The sequence below is a fragment of the Chaetura pelagica genome, unplaced genomic scaffold (assembly GCF_000747805.2).
Source record: "Chaetura pelagica isolate M959 unplaced genomic scaffold, ChaPel_1.0 scaffold189, whole genome shotgun sequence".
Taxonomy (NCBI): Eukaryota; Metazoa; Chordata; class Aves; order Apodiformes; family Apodidae; genus Chaetura; species Chaetura pelagica.
Genome location: NW_009970716.1, coordinates 3,984,306 through 4,009,844, shown reverse-complemented (window position 1 = coordinate 4,009,844; position 25,539 = coordinate 3,984,306). Strand labels below are relative to the sequence as shown.

The 25,539-nt window shown below is 38.0% G+C and overlaps 1 protein-coding gene across 4 annotated transcripts in view; it reads left to right on the top strand.

Moving 5' to 3' along the window:
* TBC1D1 (TBC1 (tre-2/USP6, BUB2, cdc16) domain family, member 1) overlaps positions 1 to 25,539 on the top strand; it is a 97,114-nt gene that overhangs the window by 30,603 nt on the left and 40,972 nt on the right. For 2 of the 4 annotated variants that reach the window (XM_010006123.1, XM_010006122.1), the window contains exons 2-8: positions 9,985 to 10,518; positions 13,486 to 13,575; positions 17,193 to 17,297; positions 18,620 to 18,752; positions 20,163 to 20,254; positions 21,793 to 21,903; positions 24,127 to 24,255. In XM_010006123.1, coding sequence (XP_010004425.1) covers positions 9,985 to 10,518; positions 13,486 to 13,575; positions 17,193 to 17,297; positions 18,620 to 18,752; positions 20,163 to 20,254; positions 21,793 to 21,903; positions 24,127 to 24,255 — 1,194 coding nt within the window. Of the gene's footprint in view, positions 1 to 9,984; positions 10,519 to 13,485; positions 13,576 to 17,192; positions 17,298 to 18,619; positions 18,753 to 20,162; positions 20,255 to 21,792; positions 21,931 to 24,126; positions 24,256 to 25,539 lie in introns of all 4 variants that reach the window. The other 2 variants (XM_010006125.1, XM_010006124.1) reach the window with 2 other exon arrangements.

The window sequence follows — 25,539 nt, the reverse complement described above, 5'->3', positions numbered from 1 at the left end:
CCCCCCCCCAAATCTAAACAAAAAACCCCACAACATAAAAAAAACCAAAACACACAAACCAACCAAACAAAAAAAAAATCACCTTGGCTGAAATATCTGAAGTTTGGTCCCAGTTAAAAAGTTGCTGGCTTTGGACACATGGCTTCTCTTTGTGCCTTTACAGCATCATCACTGTAATCAGAAACATGTCTTTTTCCAGGGGGAGCCTTTGGTACGAAGTAACCGAACAGGATTTTCAGGTATATATATATCCTGTGAAACTGCAGGTTTGGGGAGCAGAGATTACTTGTGCATAGTTAAGCAAGCACATTCCCAGCTACTGAAAATGGCAAAGCTGAGCTAAACTATACACCTGCTTTCTTTTTTATTCAAACATTTTGGGGAGGGGTTGTGTGTTTATTTGAAGGAGCTCTGTAACCTAGTATCTTATTAAATCTTAACAGTTGCCTCTCTACATTTACTGAGACATTGGTCTGCTGCTGCAGTACCAATGAAGTGAGCTCACCGAAGCCGTTGTAATGGAAATTTGGACAGTTAACACTAAATGTTTCATCCTGGTTTTGTTTCTTTGGACCTTCTTATAGCTTCCAATCCCCTCAAATGCAAGCCATGGAAAAGGAGATTTGTACAAGTGCTTTGGAGTTTTAAACGATTAGGTACAAGAGGCCTGTCGTTAAAACTCGTGGTAGCTATCCAGAACCTGAACCAAAAATATGTGCTGGAATTTCAGATTTTGAGTAAGTCTCTGCTGAAATATACCCTGTGGGATTTGGCTTTCTGTGGAAGTGATTGACATACTGTGTTTGACATACAGTCATCTAAGGCTGACTTTTGTAGACTTAAGGAAAATGTTCTTTTGTATGCCAGCAGAGCTGGTGGAATGGGTACTATGTTTTGTTTATAAAATGCAGAATAATATATAAAATTATTTATTGTAGGTTTTTATAATTCAGGGAGCATTTTTTATCTAGTATTTCTGAAGACTGGATAATGCTTCCATGTATGTTAAAAAACAACACAAAAAGTCCAAGTCCTTTTTTGTCCTAGCAGTTCTAGGGAGAAGGACCCTGAGACTGTCCCTTTCTTCAGAAGTCCTACTGTGTTGTCAGAGTAAGAGAGAGAGTGTTTTACTCCGTTGCAAGTGGAGCTAACTAATACATCATGCCAAACCAAAGCATTCATAGGACCCACATCCCATGGAAACCTCAAAATAAATTTTGAGGGGAAAGGGATTTTGACATGTATTTGGTTTAGCTGCCTAAGAAGGTTATATCAGAAATAACTTAAGTTGTAACAAGGACACACATCATAAATGGACTTTTTCTCCCTTCTTGGAAGTTGGATATTGCTAAAAAGGACAGAACAATTTCAGGCTTTGTATAATTTGAAAAGAAGTTCTAATCACTTCTGTTTTTCTAGCCCTTATTTTGCCAGTGGTACCAGTTTTTGATGACTGTGACAGAAGTCTGAGAGCAAAGGAGACCAGGAGAGAGCTTGTCTCCTATTGTACAAATGGAATTTAATCCAATAAATAACTTTTTTTTTCCCCAAAATGTTCTTAATAACTAATTTCCTGTTTTAAATCCTGTTATTGACTTTTAGTTTAAAAAAAGACAACACAAATTCGCCCCCCCCCCCAAAAAAAAACCAACCCAAAAAAAAAACAACCCAACAAAACTACAACCAACCAACCAACCAAAAAAAAACAAACAACAAGAAAAAACCCTTGTCCTGAGAGCTGTCAAGTGCTTTTACTGTCATTCCATTTGTAACTATCTACTGATAGGCTTCCTTCTGTTTCCCACCCTATAGCCTCCAACTCAGACCCAGGCCTGTTTCAATCCTGTGAAGGGAGCTGCTTGCAATGCCACCCTCCATCCCCAAAAAAGTATTTAATCTGTTGTTAACAAATGGGCATAGATATTTCTAGCTATTACTTCACAACAGGTATTGCCTACTTGTTCAATAGTCACCTTGTAAAATGTGAGCCAGGAATCCTGCAGATATGACCAGCAACTGATGTTATGTCTTCAAGTACTGGTTTTGTTTGCAAAGTTGTGTAAGAAAACTTTTAAACAAAAGATGGAGAAGTTAAGGCTATGAAAATGTGTTAATATGCTATTTGAAATACCTGTTGTCTTGCTTTATTTCACATTTGTTATTTAACAATTTATGGTACTGAATGGATGAGCTGATGAAGAAGTACAAGATGAAAAGAAATGGTTTGTATCATAAGGATAGAATGGAGCTGGGGAAAAATGAATAAGTGAACATCATGTGATAAGCCCTCCAGGTATGGGGCAGAGTATACTAATAAGCTTCCCAAAAGTAGATTTTTTAGGAATACCTCCTTCAGAGCCAGTCAGGTGTTGCTGCATTTGGAAGTGAAGCGAAAGCCCACAGCGGCTTTCTGCTGAACTGCAGTTCAGTTTTGGATCCTGCCTTTTCTTGGGGAGGAGTCCAAAAGTAACCAGCAATCTGTGACATGGCAGTTTACCTATGGAGAGTAGCCAGGTTTTGTTGTATTTTGGGCTTCAAGTGAGGTATGTCTTAAGAGCATGTGAAAGCCTTAAAGTGTATCAGCGACATGATGCATCTCTCCTGGGGAGGAAGCACCACCGCAAAATATAGCAGTCCAGCTTTACTAGAACGCTGAGTACAATTATGTTCTATTTCTGAGCTTGTTTACAATAATCTATAAACAGAGTCTGTGAATATTGTTTTTTTCAGAAAGGAAAGAAAACCTTTTTGTGCCTCTTTGAATTGCATAGAGTGCTCTCCATCTCACGTGACTTCGCAGAAGTGTAGCCTTTTCCAGCTGGCTGAGGAGTCACGAGGAAGGTTCTCGAGCAGATACATGTCTTTAATATTAAAAGGAATGCGATACTGTGAAAGTGGCCTGAAGTACTGGCAACATCAAGCCACATTGCTTAGCAGTCTTCTGGATGCAGCATTTGATGTACGTGGAGGTCTAGTCACCTCTGAGGCTTTTTATGATAACTTGTAAACTGTAGGAGTTCCTGTTGGCTACGTGGTGCTCAACTCTTGGTGCTTACTGTGTCAGAGTAATCTCAGAGGGCACTCATTCCACTCATCAGCCATGCTCCAAGTAAAAAAGAACTGGATTTAGCAGATTATTCTCTTCTTCCCCATGCTGAATGTCCTTTGAATTTTAGTACATTATTGCTTATCAGCTTCTTACATCCCTGCAAAAGTTTAGTCTTGGCCCCATCACCCCTGCTTATAGTACTCTATATAATGCCATTTCAAACCTAACTGAGCAAACTGTGCCCACAAGCAGGCACACGTAGAGTCACTTTCCCTTTCATAGGTCCATGGCAATATTATTCAGCCACTGAGTTTTCCCTTACCAAGGTTGAAATGTCATCTGTCTTGCCTTTGCAGGTCTGGTTTCACAGTCCTTCTGATCAGCACACCTGTGGTGTGGCTAGCCCTGCTAGCTGCTAGCCTGACTACCCCTACTAGCCCCCCAGCTGTGCTCTGATTTGTTCTCCTTTCTCAAAAGATACCCACAAGTTCTCTGGTTAAATGAAACACCTGGTGCATTTGGGGTACGGTAGAGAGAAATGAGCTAGACCAACATGTGCAGCTGGTGAAGGTGCTGGGCGTAGCATAGTTCACAGTTGGTTTAGGAGCAATGTGGATACAGTAGCACAGCTTTGGGTTATAGGCACTGAAGTGTGAAGTCATGGAGCAAAGTGAGCTGTCTTTCTGTGCACCCGCTGATGTTAAGTACTTGGGGAGCTGTTGGTAAGAATCTCAGTTTGGCTGTACCCGTGGTGTATTTGCTGTGCACAGAATAAATCACAGTAACTTACAAACAATGGTTATCATCCAGGCACTAGAGTAACTCTAAACTTCCTGCATCTCTTTCTGAATTAAATCTTGGTTTAAAAGTGGCTTTGTGGAAGGAATGAAGGTCAACAAATAGCAAAGGAAGAAAGGAAATCAATGGATGAAAATTTTAAAAACAATAATTGAAGTTCATGATTGGAAAAGGTCAGCAAGGTATAAGAGGCTGCAGAGCAAGTCTCCAGGCAAGATAATAGAAAAAAAAAACCCTGTGAAGACACTTGAGGGTAAGACAAGAGGTCTTTCACTGAAGTTAAAATTAACTTGAGAAGTTTGTTACTCTTTTCTCCCTTGAATTTCTGTGAATGCCAAGGAATAAGGAAATTCTGTCACTTTTAAAACTTGTTTACTTCAGTGAGAGACTAAAGACTGTGATTATGTGCTAGTTTTTAGTTTGTTCTTTGGTTAAACTAGTGGACAAGACTTCTCCCAAAAGAAATCTCAGCTGTTTCTTGCCATTCTTATTCTGGAAGATGGTAGATTTCTCGAAGGGAAGAGGAGATTGTGGGGTCCCTGTAGTTGGAGTGATCCCCAGCAGCTCATCTGAGTTTGAAGTTGAATCTAACTTGAAAGTTTGTCTTATTTTATGTGGGGTGTTGCACCATCATGAGACGCATCCAAATTAAATTATTCTGTTTTTCTGAAAGGAGAAATTATGCAGAATCTCAATTTAAAAAAAAAATCCAAGTGAAATCTATAAATTGAAATGCTTTAGATCTAAAAATGCCAAACTGTATCCACTCAAATCCATTGAGTGGAGAAAACTGTTCAAAAAAGTCAGTTGAGCACTAGTGTGGGCTTAAGTAGTGATAAGGACAGGAAGCATTGATCTGTTTTATTACTGCACAGCTGTTGCTGGAAGTGTGCTGAAAACCGACCAGATGCTTTTTACTACATATCAAACTACCAAAATCAAATATTTTATGCACTCCTTTAAAAATATAAATAAATATTTTGCTATATTATCTTTTTGTGTATGTTGTTTATGTCTCAAAAAATACTTTTTTCTTTTGTTCTACTAGTTTTACAAAGCATTCCATGGTTAAATACCTTACGGGTGACAAAAATATTGCTATCTGTCCTGTTATGGCTAGACGGCTTCTCTCAAGATACATAGCCGTGGACTCTGTTTTTCCTGTAGCAGCCCTCTCTAGTAAAATAGAGAAGGGAAGATATTAGCAGCAAAGAGTATGTTAGACTTCTTGACACTTTATCAAGCCTTCTAGGGTGAGAAGAAAAGGCAAGTAAAAACACTTGAAAATAATTCAGATGTCCTTCCATACTTGAGTAGGCAGGCAAAACTCAATTAAAACATCTGCTTGTTTCAAGAGTTTTGTGAAAGGTGTTTAAGGCTGTATTCCAGCTGGATTAATGTGAGATCTTCTGAAGCCTCATGTTAACTCAAGATCTGACCTTAATGGTTTTCAGTCTCCAAAAATGTATGGAGTCTATTGTATAAGACCAGTTCCTGGCAACACAGGTCTGTCTTTTATTAAATAAAATCACCTACTCCCTTGAAATAGTTAAGCCTATGTTTGAGCCCTTCACTGACCTGAAGCATTGTGAAAGAAGGGACTGGCAGGTCTAAACTGGTAGATTGATCCTGTGGGTATAGACACTGTGAAGCATCTAAAATCAGAAATGGTCCCACTTTTTTTTTTTTTTTTTTCCCAGCCTTTACCAGTTGATGTGCTGTTAACAGTTCTTTTCCTGTGGCAGGCTTTGCTTTCCTGCCTGTTATGTATTAAAGACACAGGGAATCTTTTTTTTTAAGTCTGGTCTTGTTTACCAAAAGGCAGCTGTTGCATTCAGCTGTTACTGTGCTGTTTTTATTGGAATAGTTTCTCAGTCTTTCTCAAATCCACTGATAGGCTAAAAGTATTGACATCTTACTGCATGCTTGTATATAAACTTACAGGGTGACTTTGGGTTACATGGGGAAAAAGTGGAACTGCAGTTTCTCTTTCTTTGAAGGGAAAAACCATTCCTTGTTCTTCAGATGCAGCAAACCTGTGCATGCTTAAAAATATTGCCTTATCTCATGATTCGGTGCATGGTATAGAAGCTGTAGCTGTTTGTCTAGTAATAGACTAATGTGCAGTAGGAAGTTCTAGATGTTGGCTTGTGTTCTATTACCCAAGAGTCAAGTCACAAGAATATTCAGCGTTTCAATTCCCTGCTATTTCTCTATGAAATAAACATTTCTCATCATAGCAGAAATAACATGGCATAGTTAAAAAAAAATAAATAAATTACAACAGTCCAGTGTTAGGTTTAGTGGTTTTAGGTACATCTTTTTCTATATCTAATTCAGAAACTCTAAATGCAGAAACCTTTCCCAATGAATTTCAATTATATGGCCAGGAGTGAGTGACGAGACGGTAATGGTCTGTGTTTGATAGTTTCATTGTTGCTTCCATTCTTGTTCTGTACTTAGTTGTGTGGTTTTAAGGAAATAATTTTAGATCACCAGCAGTTGTTTTTCTGATTACAGAAATATCATCTTTATCCATTCATTACATCCTGAGAAACAAGACAGTAAATACTTAAAAATAGAAGTAAGCTAGAAAAAAAAAAAAGACGCAGCAGGAAGAAGGAATGTGTGTGCAACAGTCCTGCCCCACTGTCTTAGCTAGTTCGGATTAGTAGACACAGTTACCTACAGGTCTTTATAGGAGAGGTCGGTATTTAAGTCACCAAGCTGAGACAGGATGGAACCTCTGGAGGTCATCTAGTTCAGCCCCTTGCTCAAAGTAGGGTCATCTAGAGTAGGCTGGTCAGGGCCATGTACAGTCAGAGTTTGCATATCTACAAGGATGGAGATGCTACAGCCTCTCTGGGAAACCTTGCCAGCATGTGGCCACCCTTTCAATAAAAGACTTCTTATGTTCAGAAAGAAGTCTACAACCTTTAAAAAACTTCAAACAGCAGGAGCAGCTTGATCCTTGTTATTTGATACAAATTGAAGAGCCATAAAACCTGACTCAGTTTACATCTTAATTAATTGCTGGGGGTTTGCAAGAGATGTGGTTACTGTTTACCCAGTGGCATGCTGCTTAATCTGGAAAAATTCCAGCTGTGGTTAGTAAACATTTGCTAGGATAGAGCCTATGTTGTTTATTTTAACAATTTGAAATAATTATATATTTATTTGCATTTTAGAGGTTTTGTTGTTGTTGTTGTTTTTTAAACTAATATTTACTTGATTTTTGTGTATTCTGCATTTGGGTCTGTTTGCTGAGGGAACCAGGGCCAGAGGACACACAGGAGTGTGTGGATTCTTTGTTTCTAGATACTTGCCTAAAAGGCCTGGAATGGTACAGGTAGATGAAACGAGCACAAATCTTGATCAGCCCAAGAGCAGTTCCAGGGAAGTACACATTTTGTTTTCTTCTCATACATCATGGCATCTTGTCTTTACTAATGAAAAGAGGTTAATGTTTAACATATGTAAGGGTCACAGGAAAGTGAGGTGGTGATTTGCTACTCCTGCTAGAGCAATATTGCATCAATTGCCTAATCACAAGTAATAAAGTTATATTAACAGGCTGTGAATTTTTTTAAGTTAATAAGCAGGAACAGAGGAGTTGGTGTTTTTCAGTAAGTGTAGCATGGAAGCCAGCTGTTAGTTATAAATGACAATTCAAGTCTTAGCATGTGTGAAAATAAATAAATACTCCCCTTGGTTTCAATCAACAGGTCTGCTAGATGTCCTCAAACATTACTTTATTAACTACTGCAAAGTCATGCTTTGTGATGTAGTGACTTTCTCTAGCTACTGTGTATGGAGTCCAGCCACTACTGAATAGCAGTTTTGTCCATGTCCAAGGTGTTTGATAACAAAATCATAGAATAAATTGAATTCAATAACCACACATCTATGATGGGTCCCTAATACTTTGTCTGGGCTTTAGCTCAGTGATAACCCTTGCAGCACCAGCCCTGCTGGAGGCTCTCCTTATAGTCATCAGTATGGGTGATGCTGGGGGAGCTTAACCCTCCCTGGTTGAGGTGGTGGCACTCTTATCCTGGGCGAGAGCTGTATTCTTCTCTGTAAGAAAGTGAGAAGTTTCCAGAAAATACCTCACTCCTTCACTGTCACCTCTGCAGCCTCAGCAAAAGCAGGGGTGGGATCACAGGTCTCTGTGTATTTTGGGCACCTGGGAAGTAAAATTGCCAGTGACTGGTGAGTCCAGGCACTTCTACAAGAGTAAAATGTGTTTATTAGAAAATGCTGAAGTATTTGTGCTTGAAATATGGGCAGAACAGTTTTATGTTTCAGTGTCATCCTGATATATTATGTGACAAAAAAAATTAAAAATGATTCTTTGAAGGAATATTAGGTAAATGAAACTGAGATGAGCCATGAGCTCACTGTGGAGCAAATGCGTATCATTTGAGGTAACAAAGATTCGTTAGACCCTTACTTTTTTTCTTATATATGACTAAAAGTAAGGCATGAAGCTGAGTCCAAGGTTTTCCAACTGGCTTGTGACATAGCTGGGAACAGACTTCTGAAGTCATCACCCTATTCTTCTGACCTCTCCCCCATTGTCTTTGCTGAATGGTTAGCTGATGACTCATTCATGCCTTGCCCTCAAGGGTGAAGTAATGCTTCCTGTGTTGTCTTATTTATTTTTTAATCTGCTACTTAGTGTTTTACATCCACTAGTTATATGTATGTGTGTCTGTCTCTCTGTCTACCTCTCTCTCTCCAGCTGTGCATCCATTCATTCATATCTATGTTTCCTTGTCTGTAAAAAGAATCTTAGGGAATCTTCATGAGCACCCAGAATATAACCATTCAGTCTTTGTTGTTCAATCTTTCTTTTCCCTTTAAGTCCTTTGCTGTTTCCTGCATTGTTTTATGGACATTATTGCATTCTGTTTAAGCATTAGATAACCATAGATAGGTCTGAAAAAGACAGAGATCATGTCTCTGAAGCATTGTTTAGGTTTAGGGATGCCTTTTCTTATAGGGTAGATGGTTCTTCTGTGATGCTGCTTTAGTCTGCTGCTCCCAGACTTCTTTCTGTACTGTCCATAATCAAGTACTTGTAAGTAAACATGCTCAGATTGATGCTTAACAGAGGAAATCTGTTTTGTCAGGAAACTGGCACACTTAGCGTGGATTTTTCTCAAAGTAATTTGGGGAAATTAAAAAGTTAGAAGAATGATGCTTTTGTAATCATAGATGGTTCCCCTGCATTTGTTGTTATGGCAGCAGCATGAGCTGCAGAAGAGCCATCATCTCCTAGGCCAGTCTAAGCAGTGGGATGTAACCAAGCATCAGCCTTGCAGCAGCTTAGCAAATAGCTAAGCTTACCTTATAACCATATCATAGCTGTGACCATTTACTGTCACTTAAAATATATTAGATGGCAGTGTGGGCTTTGTTTATAATTGCATCATCTGTGGGCTGTAGCAGACTGCTCTCTCATACAGGTGCCGTGCAAGCAATACTGTATGTGAAAGTAATATTATTTGACAGTGTCATCTAGGATGGTAGAATAAAAATTAACATCTAAAATAGTAGATTTCTTAAAAAAACCCAACTATTTACAGATTAGAAAAAAAAAACACAACAAAAACCAAACACCAAACTACTGTAACGTAATATACTACTATGAAGCTGAAAGCAAATTTCTTTGCTTAGACTTATTGATCTACATGACATGAATGCTTGAGTAAGAGAAGAGGGTGAAAAATAACAGATTAAATAACTTTCCCAATTAATTAGGATGTTGTTTCTCTTGTGCTCTCTGAAGTATTTTTCTCTTTCATTTTGAGTTTGAATTTGTCACATTATGCTGGTTCCTTCAAGTGCAAAACTTATACTGAAAATGGAGCATTACAAGAGATCAAGCTCTTTTGACAGTGTTCAAGATGGTGAACTCTTGGCAGGGCGACAAATGAGCAATTAATCTGGTCAGTGTTTCACTTTTATAGTGTGTCCATTAGACAAATACAAGATCACTTAAACTGGTCTTTCAGAAAACAAAGCCAAATTTCAGAAAAGTAACAGGAAGGCACACCTCTTAGTGTTGCAACTTGTTTGTCATAAAGCATTGGATGCCGATGTTACATTTTTCTTTTTCCCCTCTGCTGTAGGTGCCTGAGATTATAAGCTCTATTCGACAAGCTGGAAAAATTGCTCGTCAAGAAGAGCTTCAGAATAATCTCTCAGATGTTGAAGACCCTTTTGCCAAAAAGTTTGAGGTGCTGTTCTGTGGACGGGTGACAGTTGCACATAAAAATGCACCTCCAGCACTCATAGATGAATGCATTGAAAAGTTTAATCGTGCAAGTTGTACAAAAAAATCAGACGTCAACACATCATCCCAACAACATGAAACTGCCAATAACTTTGGAGGCTTCTCTTTGAGCAACAAATTTCGGTCTGTCTTCCAGCCCTTGGTCAGTGAAGAGGAGGAGAAAAGGCCACTTAGGAAATCCTTTTCTCAGCCTGGGCTTCGTTCCTTCGCTTTCAAGAAGGATTTGCAAGAGGGAAGCCATAGGAGTAACAGCTTTCTCAGGTCTTTTGAAGAAGATGCAATTTCACTGAACCTAAAAAGTCAACTTATCTATGGACACAGTGTTGTGCAGCCAACAGACATTGCAGAAAACCGGACAATGTTGTTTACGGTAAAACGAGATTTGCAGCTTTTGGTGGTACTTTCACATCTTGGAGTGTGGAGTGGCACAGACCAAAGCAGATTTTCTGACAGATGGCATTTACTTCTTTAATAACTTAATTACAGTTACCAGAGCTTAAACTTGTCTGTTTCTCTAGAAAGTATTACCAGTCAGTGTAAATTGCTTTACATAATCAAAATAAGTTTGTATTAAGAAGTTTAAAACGGAACTTCCTGAAACATTTGGCTTCTAAATACAGCTTATAAAAAGCTACAGCAAGTTAGTAGGTAGCTATACAACTGCAAAATAGTACGTACAATTACACTAGTTAACAGCAGAAATAAATTTTCCAGGTGAATGAGTTACCTGTAACTAGAGCAGAAGGACTAGTAGACTTTATGTCCCATCTTAAGCAGCCTTATTAAGCATTCATTAAGGTGTTCCTGCTGCCAATATGTATAATGATGGCGTAGTGTAGTACCTTCGTAGGCTACTCCACACCTGCCTCCACTCCTGTCTTTGCTTTAGTGTGGCTAGTAATGTCTTTGCCTTTATATGTGACCAGGAAAGGTATTTTCAAAACCTGAGAAACAGAGAAGGAATGTATTATTTGATCCTTTTATAATTTCCATGATAAGTTATATAGCATATGTTATATATCTTGTGTCTTATAATGCAAATATGCAAATATAATGCAAACCTGGAGCTGATAACTGTGATGGCTGGCTATCATAAGGTCATCTTGGATCTGTGAGCTGCTGTTGGGGCTGGGAGTTCTAAGGACAGAATGGAATGGGTGCAGTTGCAGGAGGTTTTTTTCCAAGGGGAGAAAGAGAAGTGCTGCTTTAAGGGTTGCTAAAGTATTATGTCTGTAAAATGTAACACATAGAAAGAGGTGTAGTTCACTATACCTGATTTAAAACTTCTGTTTAGTTGTGCCAGGCTGGCATCACAGAGATAAATGGAAGAAGGTAGAAATAAATTTTGTGCCCCAGTAAAACAATTACATGTTTACCTTCTCCTGAGCACGTATTTCCCACAGAAAATATAGGTGCTCTTCATAATAATGCCTAATTTTTAAACAGATCCTGACTCCAATATTAATTCATGACACATATTTTAGACAGAGAGAGATGATAGATGGACTGCATAGGTCCAGATCCTCTTACTCTAGTGAGTGCATTTTTCATTTATATTCTCAAAGACACATGTGGCTTCAACCTGATTTTAATGTCAGTAACCTGCTGACAGGCCCATTTCCAAATTATAGGGCTCTGCTGATCTGGCTTTCTATCCTGAGTTTCTTTTTGTTGGGAAAATATTGTTTAGCATGCACAGTTGTATCTTTTGCAATTCAGCCAGTCTAAATTCTGCTGAATACAAGGAAGTGAAGTACCTGTGGTTTGTGCCTCTGGTATCCAGGAGCTGCTAGCTGCAGAGCTGGGTTTGTTGATTAGTTGTCTCCTGTGCTGTGTTTGGCTACATACAGAGCACTTAAAAGTAACTTCATATCCAGAGGGAAAAAAAAAAAAGTTTGTATTTTCTCAGTTAAAGTTCTTACTTGGATTTTCCTCAGGACTGCAGCAGAGCTTGGTTGGTCTATAAGGTGTGAAAAACATTCAGATGAGTTACCTGCTGGATCTCCTTGCCTGGTTCAGGCAGTCCTGATTTTGGTGTCTCTTCCTGAAGATTGGCTTTTGTAGCCAATTTCTTTGGATTTGGGGGTGGTTATTTTAGGCTTTTCTCCTGACTATGTTTTGGGGATGGGGATTGTATTAGTTGGTTGGTCTGGGGTTTTTTTCCCTTGTTCATTTGGTTTTAAGTGATCCCTGCTGCCCTGGGACCATGTGTGAAAGGAGTATGTGGGGCTGAGCTAAGAAGGAGCCTCTCACTGCAGGGATTGGAAAGCAGCAGCAAGCAGGAGGAGGCTCCTTAGAAGGTGTTGGAGGGAATGTGCAAGCTCAGCTCTGGGAACAGTACAAGGAATGCAGCAGGGAGTTGGGGAAAATCATTGTGACTGGTAGAAGTGAAAGAAGAGGTGGAAAGTGAATGGACAGGACCATTTTTAGACACACAGAAGTGGCACATATGACTTGATCCATTCACAGACAGGATTCCCCTCCTTCCTCTTGCTTAAGAAATTCCAGGTATATTGTTACTGATGATGTTTTTATGTGCATCTTTTGAGATTTGGTAGTGTTGAAGCTTCAGCAGGTAGAAGTCATGCTCGTGAATGGATCCAGATTTTACCCACCTTCCCTAAAATCTGATATGAGGCTTGTCATTAGCAGACTTTTTGATGTGCTTGAAACTATGAGGAATTTAAATTTTATCTGTTAAAATTTTACAAAGACATTGCCACAGCTGAAAATTTTAAAACAGTAGTTTTACCTTAAAAATGCCATTTGCTCATCAAAAGTTTGTATCAGCTTCTGGGTCACTGCTGTACAAATGGCCTACAGATTAAATTAAGTTAGAAAATACACTCCAGTAAGCTAATTTGTATTGTTTGAGTTAAAGCCTTTAAATTAGTATGTGTTAATAAAAATAATTAGGTGGAATAGAGATAGAGGCACACATTTGGATTTCAATTTTAGAACAATTTTATTAAGTAGCTCTGGGGAATGTGGTATGTGCCAAGACTGCAGAAAAGAAGAAAAGAGAGTGTGAGTACATTTTCTCAGTGCAGAGTAAGTTACTTGTGGTATAATATTACTCTCATCTAATTAAACACTATTGTCAGTCTCCTGTCTCAAATGTGAAACTAAAACTCAGTTCAGTAATGTGCAGGGCTCTGAATGCCTTACCAGTATTGTTTCAGTATTCTCTCTTTCTCTGGCAATAATACACTAATTGGTCTAAATATGAAGGTAGAAAAATATTTGAGATATATGTCCAGGAAACATTTTTATAACGAGACAAGAGGAAGTATAATATTACTTTTTATCATCTTGCTATTTCTTTTGTTCTTTTTAGATTGGCCAGTCTGAAGTTTACCTTATCAGTCCTGACACAAAAAAAGTAGCACTTGAAAAAAGCTTTAAAGAAATATCCTTTTGTTCTCAGGTAAGATTGCAGTGTATCCTTTTCTATGTTTGTTTAAATATTCTCCATTTGTGAAGGCTCGGGTAGTTGTCTCTCCTAGCATTTGAAGGGGATTTTCACCGCAGAGGTTTCAGCAATTGCTATTGACAAGTTGTGAGGTAGTCAGTAATTTTTTTGAACTGTCATTCTTTTCTTATTTCTGAGATAAGGACTCACTTCTGTGTGTGGTAATATGAGCTAGCAGGAACATCCTGTTCAGCTCTGGTTTGAGATTTCAGTGGGCATTGATTCGCAGTTGTGCAAATCTGGGATTCTCCAAGCCATATTTTTCAAGAACTGATAATGAAAGGAGAAAAATTATATGGAAGAGTTATCTGAACAATACTTTTAAAAATACATTTTTTTTCAAGAGTAATAAGTTGCATGTGTGTAAAATAAGACAACAACCCTTTGCCATGCAGAGGAGGTAGGTCGTGTGAGGCACCAAGGACAAAAGCATGTTTCAGAACCTCCTCATTCACTATTAACCCCTGTTCCGTATGCCACAGAGTTTGCTTTCCTGTCCTTCTGCCTCTCATTTTTGTGACTCTGACTTTGATTTTGCATGGATTATGCAAGGGTGAAATTTATCCAGTGACTTGAGTGGTGATGTTTTTCAAGTTACACAGCTTACACTGATGACATCATGTAGGGTGCACAGGCATGTGATTCACGTTCTGCAGCAGCTCAGCAGTGTGAGGGCAGAACAGTCACTGTCACATCAAGGACATGGGACAGCTTGGCAATTACATCACTTCTGTATGGGCAGTTGCACTAACTGATGGTGGGTCCTATGTATGGGAGTGGAAGACTCTCCTTTGAGAGTTGCTCAAATATCAACCTGCAGAATGAAACAACAGTTCATAAAGATATTTCATAGACCTGTTGCTTTTGTTAACTAACCAGTGACATGATGCAGGGATATGTCGTTCACTAGCCATTTTCTGTCATACAAGGGCATTATTAGTACATAGTTTGTCTGTGTACCATATTTGATTCAGTTTAAGTGAATGGGGAAATTTAATTTAATTCATGAAACTAGGAGAGAGTCCATAGAGAACATTCAATTCCTTTAAAACATGTTATAGATTATTTGAGTTTAAACCTCTGAGAAATTAACCTGAACTATAATTATGTAAAAAACTTACACTTATTGAGGAATGGATGCCCCCACTAGTTTAACTAAAAATTCACCTTGAATAAAACCAATGCAAATGCTTGTTTGTACTGTGTGGCTTGAATGGAAACGAGACCTGGTATACCATGATGCCAGTTTTGCTGCACTTGCACAGTGCAGATCTACTCAGGGCATCACAGGCTGTGGTCTTAATGCTATTGCGGCAAAAACGTTTTTGTCAGTAGGTTTATTTACCCATTTTTAAATACAAGGAATACAATTTGCCGTTACTTGCTTCTAGCTTATCTGGGTTGGGGTTGTTGTTTATTTAACGAGGATAGCTCTCATCCCTGAACGTACAGGTACCTATTCTGAAAATATCAGAGTAAATATAAGTAGTTTGCATGCTGTGAGATCAAGAACTTTGCAGAGAATGCATTAATCACAGAAAAATCTTTATCCACGTGTTCCTTTAGGCCATCACCTTAGGCAGAAGCTGGTTAGGTAGACTCTGTGAATTGCCCTGAAGGACAGCAGATGGTTGTGCTCCTCAAAGCAGCATGATTGAGATTCTGATTGAATTCTCTCCACCTTTCTGAAGAATGTGCTACTGGGCAGATGTTGTCTCAGTTGAGCAAATACCAGTGTTGGACTACAGAGAGCTTTTTCCCCCAAGTATGCACATTTCAGAAGACTTGAAGGAACAATCTTACAGATTCATCTTGGTCATACAAGAATTTTAATAATCTTTCCTTGAAGGCACTGGAGTTAAATTATAAAGGAGAACAGAATCTTAATTTCCAGAATTCCCAGTCCATCAGTGATATAATGGCAAAAAGGAATATGTGGTCCTGGAGCGATATTTGAATTAGCTAATGTGGAACAGCTAAGAGCATTTGCCAGTTCCTGGTACCTCACAGTTTTGTGGGCAGGGCCATGATTCCATCTGGAAGTTCTCCGGTTTGGGTTTTCAGGAGAAGAAATGAGCTTTCAGATGGAGAAACACGGGATGGAAGATCAGAGTGTGTTTTGTAACTCACTCAGTGTGTTTTGTACACGTCTCTGATGTGGATGATGGAGGGAGAGAGTCTGCATATTCCATCAGCCTGTTCTTGCTTTATCACTGTTCATTGCTTTATAGCTGCCTCCTGAAGTGCTTAGCCTGGACATCCAGTGGAGCTAGAGTTGGAAAAGTTGCAAGCTTTACATAATTTCAGTGTCCTTCTGACCGTGTTGTTCTCGTAGTGTATAAGTGCCAGATATTTGTGTAATAAAGCCTCTATTATTTATGTGTAGTTGTTGCACTTCAACAAAGCAGGTATCTCCATGTAGATTAAATTATTTTCCTTCATTCAGCTGGCATTCTCTGAAGGTATTTCAAACAATAAGAGAACATTGTTTAGATTGCTGAAGAATATCTGATGCTATAACATGTTATTTTTTGGGGCCTGGCTGTTCTCTTTTATAGAAGTATTTACTTTTTATGCTTTTTAAATGTTATTTTAAAAAAATATTTTCTTCATTATAAAAAAACAGAATATTCAGTCTTGCTAGGCATCTTTACATTATTTTAATGTCATTGAAATTTCTGATTTACTGTGATTCATCAGTATGATTTTTATGCAACAGCTTATTGACTTTCTTTACCCTACTTGAATATTGTTGTGCTGTGACATCCAAGAGGTAATAAAATAGTCCATAAACAGGCTCTACCACATGCATGTAATTCATCATTATAAGATTTAAGGTTTTTTTAACCAAGAATGGTGCACTGAGGAAACATGTACTGGGCTCACCCAACTCTACTCATCTGAAAGTCTTTTCATAAAAGAAAAAAATTCCCAGCAATTAAAAAAACCCTTCTTACCATTTAATCAGGATGTACTGTTTTACTTGCTGTGGCAAATGGTTTCTACCTGAATTTGCATGCATTTTAGGAGAAACAAGTGCTTCCTTGAATGATCTTTAAATAACATATTTAACTATTTTCAGATGTTACTTAGCCAAGCTTTTCTTTTGATGAAAAAAACCTTAAGTTTATCCATTTTTCACTATTGCTTTCCTTTGCTTTTACAAATGCAAAGCAATTGTTGACTGCTTAAGCAAAAGAAGAGAAACTGATCAGGCTTTTTTCCCCTGCAATTTCCAATATTAAGTAATATACATCTGGAAGAGTATTTCTCCATCTGTGTGTTATCCAATGTATCTGTTATTATTCAGTCATTAAAAAAAAACATCCCAAAACCAAACAAAAGTCCCACAACAACCTCCAACTAAAGTGAAATTCAAAAGACTAGTGAAACAATAGGTTCTATAACAGGATAGAGTTTTAATGGCCAGATGACTTTAATGTAGTTGATCAAAGATATATGACCCATCTGTAATGCTGTTGGGCCTTTCGTGCCTTTGTTACTGAAAAAAATGGAAGTACAAAACATTGGAAGTAAATATGAATGCTTCATTACTGTTGTTTTTGTGCTAGGGAATTAGACATGTGGATCACTTTGGGTTCATCTGCAGAGAGTCTTCAGAAAATGGAGGCTTCCACTTTGTTTGCTATGTGTTTCAGTGTACAGATGAAGCACTGGTAAGTGAAAGACAAGAGCCTAATTGAATATTAGTCCCTAAAAGTCTTCCCTTTCTCCATGCTCTGTATTTTGAGAATGTCTTTAAACCATGCTCCAGTCAGAAGTAGCATAATTTCAAAAATGTAACTAAGATAGGAATCTGCAGAGGAACTTTTAATTTGTTTTTTTCTAAGGTGGAAGTTAAAATCTGATTTAAAATCTAGTAAATCTTCCTTTCTTTGTGCAAAATTATGCATCTTTTATGGAAGAGGCTTTTTTCATAGTGTGTCTGTTAGGAATCAGGACTATGCTACTGTGCTCTAGGTCAGTCCAGTGCATCACAACTGCAGTAAGCTTTTATCAAAGACAAGGAAAGGTTTCTAGATAGAAGCAGTATCTCTATCTACGTCTATTCTAGAGGTAGAATGGATTGAGAACAGTTCTGAGGAAAAAGGACTTGGGGGTGTTGGTTGGTGAGAAGCTCAATGTGAGGCAGCAGTGTGTGCTTGCAGCCCAGAAAGCCAACCATATCCTGGGCTGCATCAAAGGACGTGTTACCAGGAGGTCAGGGGTGGAGATTCTACCTCTCTGCTTTTGTGAGACTCCACCTAGAGTACTGCATCTGGTTCTGGAGCTCCCAACATAAGGGACATGGAGGTATTGGAGTGAGTCCAGAGAAGGGCCATGTAGGTGATCAGAGGACTGGAGGACCTCTCCTATGAAGACAGGCTGAGAGAGCTGGGGTTGTTCAGTCTGGAGAAGAAAGGGCGCTGGGGAAACCTTTTAGTGGCCTTGCAGTACCTGAAGGGGCTACAGGAAAGCTGGGGAAGGACACTTTACTAGGGCATGTAGCAATAGGGCAAGGGTGAATGGCTTTAAACTGGAAAAGGGTAGATTTAGGTTAGACATGAGGAAGAAATTCCTCATCATGAGAGGGGTGAGACACTGGAACAGGTTGCCCAGGGAAGTTTGTGGATGCTATCTCCCTGGAAATGTTCAAGGCCAGGTTGGATGGGGCTCTGAGTAACGTGGTCTAGTGGAAGGTGTCCCTGCCTATGGCAGTGGGGTTGGAACTAGATAATCTTTAAGGTGCTTTCCAGCCCAAACATCCTGCGCTGCTTCTGTTAGACCACAGTAATAAAACTGGGACACTTGGAAGAGATAATGTCTTCATTATGAGTTTTATCTTGTGTGATTGTGCACAGAAACAGCTTCCTTTTCATCGTAAGCACATTCCCAAACAACTAGCAGTATAATACTAATAGACTGTTGAGTGTATGTTAAGGAAAACAAGCTCAGTGGAGGAGTGAAATTCTGTTCCTTTGCACTCTGTTCTTTTCAGGTTGATGAAATCATGATGACATTGAAACAGGCTTTCACCATAGCTGCTGTGCAACAAACTTCCAAGGCACAAGCCCAGCTCTGTGAAGGATGTCCTATGCAAAGCTTGCATAAACTCTGTGAAAAGATAGAAGGTGAGGTTTAAAAAGCTTTCTGGTCAAATATTTTTTTAACAGTTTCACTGGGGACCAATCTTACATGTGAAGCTCTATGGGTATGAGTACTTAAAAGAATGTGGGCTTTGGGATGGAGGGTTGAATGCCAGTCTCTTACTTAGAGGAGGGCAAGATCAAGTTATCTGTAAGGTAGTCAGAGTTTTCTAACAAGTTAAACTCCCTTCTTGTATTTTAGTAGATTTTTTGAAAACTAAATAAAGAGTCTAAATATTACTGAATTGCAACTAGCTTGGGTCTATTAGCCATATAAATGCAGAGGATTATAGATAAGGAGCTTCTCAAGAATATATGCTGCCATAGCTATGACCTGCTGTCCTGTTGAATCCAGTTAGATACTGGCAATGCGCTGCTGCTAAACATGAACAGTATGATTCTCATATGCATGTCTGTGGTGTTGATCCATGCTCCTGCATGAAGATGCAGCAGGGAGAATTGTAGTTGTTGCCCAGAAAACAAATTCAGGTCAAAAAAACCCTCTTTGCATTTCAGCAAATTTCACAGTTAGGTTTTGTTCATTTAAGCAATGTCTGGGGTGAATAAAGGGCAACAGCAGTTTGTCAGGTCACATGACAGTAGCTTGTTGGACTAAAACCTATCTAGTAGTAATTTGATGGAACTGGAGAACTTCCAAAGCTACTTTTCACTCGGTTTTGGTCTTCAGCTAGCTATGATTTCTGAGAAATTTCTTAAAGGTAAATGGTTCTTAATGCCTTTAATCATGCCATCTGGTTAATCTTATCTTCTACTTCTGAAGGAGAAATGCCATGATCTGAAACTGTAGTACAAAATACTGTTGATGGCTTGCTATTTTTCCACAGAAAACAGAGGAAAGGAATTTAATCCAGGATGAAAAATAATCTGAATGAGAGGGTAGTCTTCTTTAGACAGTCAGTAAATGTTTTCAGCAAGAGGTGCACAGCAAGAATTTCACTAACATGCAATAAATCTACTCGCTTTCAGAAGAGGCCAAGGCATACAAACTGGAGAAAATCAAAGGAAATTGTATTTTTACCATAAGCAAAATCCAAGCAATACTGCATAAAATACCAACAAAGAGTCTGCTAGAATGCAGTAGATTGTGGTTTTATTTTATCTTGTGTGATAATGGAATCTTCAGCTAAGAGTATAATCCTGGTCTGTGCTGAGTAAATCTCCTAGTTGCAGAGTTCGTGCCCCCCATTTTAAAGACATGACTTCAGTAGTAGCTTCAAATTAACCTAGAGTTCTTTCTAATGCTGTGTTATGAAATCAATGCAATAGATCAGCTCAAGTAACTGACAAGCTTTGGCTTAAATTGTGTGCATATTTATGTGATTAATTCTGACAAATTTGACACTGTCGTTTGTTCTTTTTTGTTCCTTTTGGTAGGGTTACACCCTTCTAAGACTAAACTAGAACTACAAAAGCACCTAACAACACTAAGTAACCAGGAGCAGGCCTCTGTTTTTGAAGAGGTTAAGGTAAGCTCTTTGTTTCCAACAAGATTTTAAAGTCATTAATGTTTTGCATACATCACTTTTTTTGTGAATTATTATCTTTATTTAATAGACTGTTAATCACCCCATGCTTTACTTTCAATACTGTAATTTTTCTAGAGTTGTTAAAAACTTGTCTTTTGATAGAAATGGCTTATTTTACTGATATTTTTTTTTATTCCCCTCATATTACTTGTTTTCCATGAAGATGTTGACTTTTCACTGAGTAAAACTGCACACATTTTCTGTGGGTGAAGGCAGCATCTTGTACTGTTGAGAACATTCAGCTCTTACTTTGACCAAAACACACCATTATAACATTCCCAGACCAGAAAATGTCCTGCCTAAAATTTATCCTGGATCTTAGTACTTGTCAAACTAACTAACAAAGTCTAACTTTTTATCTTCTGAATGAAATCCATTTTATCAGAGAGGAAAGTATAGCTGGTTTTAAGACAGATGATGAACCTTGTAGGAAATGTCGTTAGACTTGGCACAGTATTGAAGATTAGGAAATTTCAGACTTTAAAAAAAAAAATGTTTCCTTCCTCTTTTGAGTCATTTCAGTCTCTTTCTGTGTTTCCATGTGGCAGTTCATCATCCAGTACCAAATTTGGAAGTTACTGTGCGGGAGCAATTCCATGAGCTAAGTCATGTCTCAGTGTGCAGCAGCTAGCTGGCATGGTTGCCTTTCAGTGTTCTGCATACATTTGAGTGGTCTGAAGCTTCTTAGTAGTCACAGGAAATTGTTAATTGCTTCTTGTGAGAGTCTGCAAACAATTAGCTTGGTAAAATCAGCAGTAAGGTACATATTTCCTATCTTTTTCAGCTGATTTTTTTTGAGTTGAAAATTCAAATGCCTGAAATTTTAGTTGCTGTGTTCTTGCAGCACCATGTGTTGTAACCATGATCTTAAGGATATTTTTATTAATCTGGTGTGCTGTTCTGGCATTAACTAATTGATACTGTATCCTCTGCATTGTATCCCTGGGCTTGAAATAGCATATGTTTGTCACAAGTCAGGTTTCTGGGGTTAAATTCTGTAATAAATTGTTTTAAGAACATTGTCCCTTAAAATAATTCAGATCTAAATAGAATGCAGCAGAAACAATACATTTTCCAAAAAGTGAAATGTTAATGAGTAGGATTTCCAGATAGGTTGCGCCTCATAACTGCAAGACAGTACTTCATGAGAGCTACAGTGTTTTGGTTTTCTTTAGATCAAAATGAAGTTGGCAAAAATATTTTAAGTCTTTGTATTCTTGTGGCAGGTTTGTACCTCGACAGTTATCCTTTATGTTTCATGTAAATCCTATCATGTATGAAGTGAGATCAAAGGTTTCTCTAGCTGTTTTCTTGTTTTACCTGGGACTCTGGTGTCCTCTGGTGGACTAGGGTAGTAGCATTAACCAAGTTAAACTTGTTCTTAACATAAAAATGGATTGACGGTGACAAAATGAAGAGTATTTGCTAACTGTTATACAAATGTATAATTACTGTGCTTGTGGTGTTTTCAATTAAAGAAATTAAGACCAAGAAACGATCAAAAAGAGAATGAGTTGGTTATCTCTGTTTTGAGAAACATGTATGAGGAAAAACAGAAGGACCACATCCATGTTGGAGTAGCAAAACAGGTAAGTAATTGTTCCGTTTTATTTCATGTAAGGAGGAGCTAAGAAAAGAAGTCCTTCATGCCATTTTGATATCTTTCCAAAGGCAAATTTCTATCACTGGCATTTTGGAACTTCAAACTGTAGCCAGTGGTGAACACTGATTTTGCTTATGATTCATAGGTTGTTGTCATATGCCAGAACAGAGATATCTCAGATTTTGAGGTACCTGTTAAAGTCTGAGTTCAGACCTGTGAGAAAGAGATGCAAACAATGTAGACCACTAATGGAGTTGGTTGTTTCTTCTCACTGCAATGAAAATTCAATGTATGCAAGAGAATAGATAGGTCTCAGCTGGTCTGCAGCATTAGCCATCCTGCTGTTTGTCTCTGAGTCAGTGTCCTGAAAACACATCAGATTTGATCCTTGATAAAGACTATTACATTTAATCGCTAGCTGGATGTTGTTTCTTGTATGCAAATCACCATTTGAAGTGACCTGAAGGAGGAGCAGGTGAGGAAGGTTGATGGAGAAACAAAAGCAGAGTCTGTCCTTCATTTCTGAGGAGCAGAGCTGCCTTTAATTTTCTATCGAGTTGCATCAGTGCTGCTTCATTGGCTTTTTTTACAGCACAATTAAGATATTTCAAAAGGGATCAATGATTTTGGACGCCTTTGTTACTGACTTGACACACCTTGAGGAGGTCTGTATTTAAAAGAAGATCAGAACCCATTCTCTTCAAACATTCATTTCCAATGATTTGACTCTTAAAAATCTTGATTGTCCCACCACTGCTGGCTAGTTATTCTGTTGTGATGACTGCTGTTGGCCATTTGTGATACGAGCTAGCAAATTTAGACCACTGAAGAAATCAAGGAAATAGCAGCAGATCTTCATTTTCCGTTTGTACACTTGGTTAGTCTCTTCTCCTTTTATGGTTTACTGGCTAATTATTGACCTCCCTGGGAAAGCAGGAAGAAGACTTTGCATATTTTGTCCTCAGATTTCTTGTCTTGGGCATCTCAAGAGAAATACAGTTTTAAGAAAAAAACACTGTCTTTATGGCATGACACTAAGAAATGTTGTTTGAGGTCCTCTATCATCATACCTGAAATATTTTTATTTGGTATAATGCCAGCTGATTATCAAATAGTTGTCAATAATGAATAGTTTGAAAATAGGGTTGTATGAAGCAAGATAATATCTCACTATGTCTTCAGTATGATTTGAAAATTCCTCGGGCCTCCTGCAGTCTGTTTGCTCAGCTTCTGGAACTGAAATTGGTTAATTTGACATTTGCAAAGATGCCAGTGGTCTAAGAACAGAGTTAACTTGCCCTCAGTCCACCATTTCTCTTAGTATAATGTTTTATATTTACTCTGATAATTTATCTCCAGAACTATGTAATAGCAGATACCTTTGAACGTGTACTCTGGCAGGGTTGTTTGTCTCAGCAATCATTAACCCACAATATCCTGATGTACCTGTTCCCTTCTTTTCTGCATAGGTGTTCACTTCTGGGGTTTTGCATCCTTTTTCTTTTTTTAATGTTTAAACCAGAGGAGGAAAAAATGAAATGTGATACTAGTACATGGATCTTATTTAACAAAAACTACCTCCAAAATAAGTGTTGCCTCATAAGAGCATAATAGCAGGCAACATCTTATTTGCCCCTTGAGGACAAGGATGAGTGAAGTAAAAAGAAAATACAGAAGCCTGTAACTTTGTTGTGCCAGAAATAGGATGCTTTGAAATTATATCTAGACAGGACTATTTGGTGATGATGTGCTACTCAGCTGCCCACATACTAATAGGTAGATCAAGTATCTCTGAAATTAGGGTCAGGTAGAGGGGCTATGGTTGCCTGGCACCCCCAAGATAAACCCCCAAAATAACACTGAAAACTGTGGTCTGGATTTTTTTTTTTTTTTTTTTTTGCAAAAGCACTAAAAATAAACTGAAAGTTTTATTTAAAAAGCAAAACTCCCAGTAGACTGTTAGCTTTAAGGTGGAAGTGTTTCTCCTGGTGAACTGCATGCTACTACAGTCAACACATTTCCTTTAACAGAGATCCTTGTCTTATGTTGGGATAGTTTGTTAATACTGTAAGTATCAGTAGAAGAAAAGGCATGAAAATCTGAGGACACCAGCAGAAAATACAGATTCAGGTTATGTCATCAGATTGTTCACTGAAATTCTACTCTATGCTGTTGAGTATTTCATATTTACATTTTTAAACACTTGCAGACTTCACAGCCCCCTGCTGAGAATGCTGTAAATGAGGTGCCCAGCAGTGCTCCAAGATTCAGATTAGATATGTTAAAGAACAAAGCAAAAAGATCTCTGACAGAATCGTTTGAAAGTATTTTATCACGTGTAAGTATCTTTGTGTTTATTGCCTCTGAATAGGATTTCATTGTTTTATTTATTTGAATGACAGAGAAGTTGTATTTGTTATCCTTCCAGGTTGTAACCAAGTGGTTATTAAAGGCACGATTATAAAAATATTTGAGTGTATATGTTATAAGGGCTTTGGTGAAGAGAATACCAAGTCTATCTAATTGGTAGATAAGAAATGGCTTATATAGGTATTTAAAGAAATTAATATAAAGGTGAGCAGGAGCACTTCTGAAAAGCAACCATTGTTTTATTTATCTTTTGGACATAGAAAATTTAAAAAGTAATTATAATTGATCACTTCTCTTTATGTAGAAGGAAATTATTAGTGAACTGACTAAGCATTCCTAATGAGATAGTATTTATTAGTGATACAAAACTGGTGAATAATGGGGCATTTGAACTTTTAGGATGTAGAGATTATTTGAAAGTGAGGAGTGTAAAGAACTTCAGAAGGCACTAAGAATATGAAGAAATTTTTACATCAGGTAAAATTCTTTGTAAACTTTGTCTGGCAATACCTGTGTGACAGTGATCCTCAAGAAAATCTGCTGGAAGTACAGTACAGCAGTTAAGAATATAATTCAGATGTCAGGTTTAGGCACCTGACATAAGAATATAATTCAGATGTCAGGTTTAGGCACTACTTAAACCTGTGGAGTGCCTTCTCATTCAAATATTCTTTGTTTTGCACTTTATGGAAAAAGTCTGAGAAAAATAATAGGAGTCTTGGAAAGACTTCTGCTTGACAAAGAATTACAAATATCAGACCTTCTCCCTTTTTAAAAAAGCGAGTTGTTACAGAATGCCAAACAACAAATGTTAAGGAATAAAAATTGGGTATTCTCATTTCTCATCAGCAAGCAGTTAAACAGAAGCAAGAGGTGGTACAGTTTATTGGCTCGTAGACATGCAACTTGGAGTGACAAAACTAGGCTTTTAAAGCTCATTTCAGACATCATGTCAAATCTGTTCTTGTAAAAGAAATGATGGCAAAAGCATGTTCTTCCTGCTATAATTATGCAGATAGAGAGGATTTTTAGTTTAATGTCTCTTTTCATAACTTCCCAGCCAGAATTTGTAGAGTTCACCTTCGTAAAATCCTGCTGTGGATGCATTCAGGATGTGAAACATAACATTAGTGTTGTTACACTAAGTACGGAAGTTACCGTTCTGACTTTTACCAGTTTGTCCTGTTTGGCATAACAACTTCACATAAGCACAGCTGTACATTGGTTGAATTTTCACTGTCAAGGGTGTTTT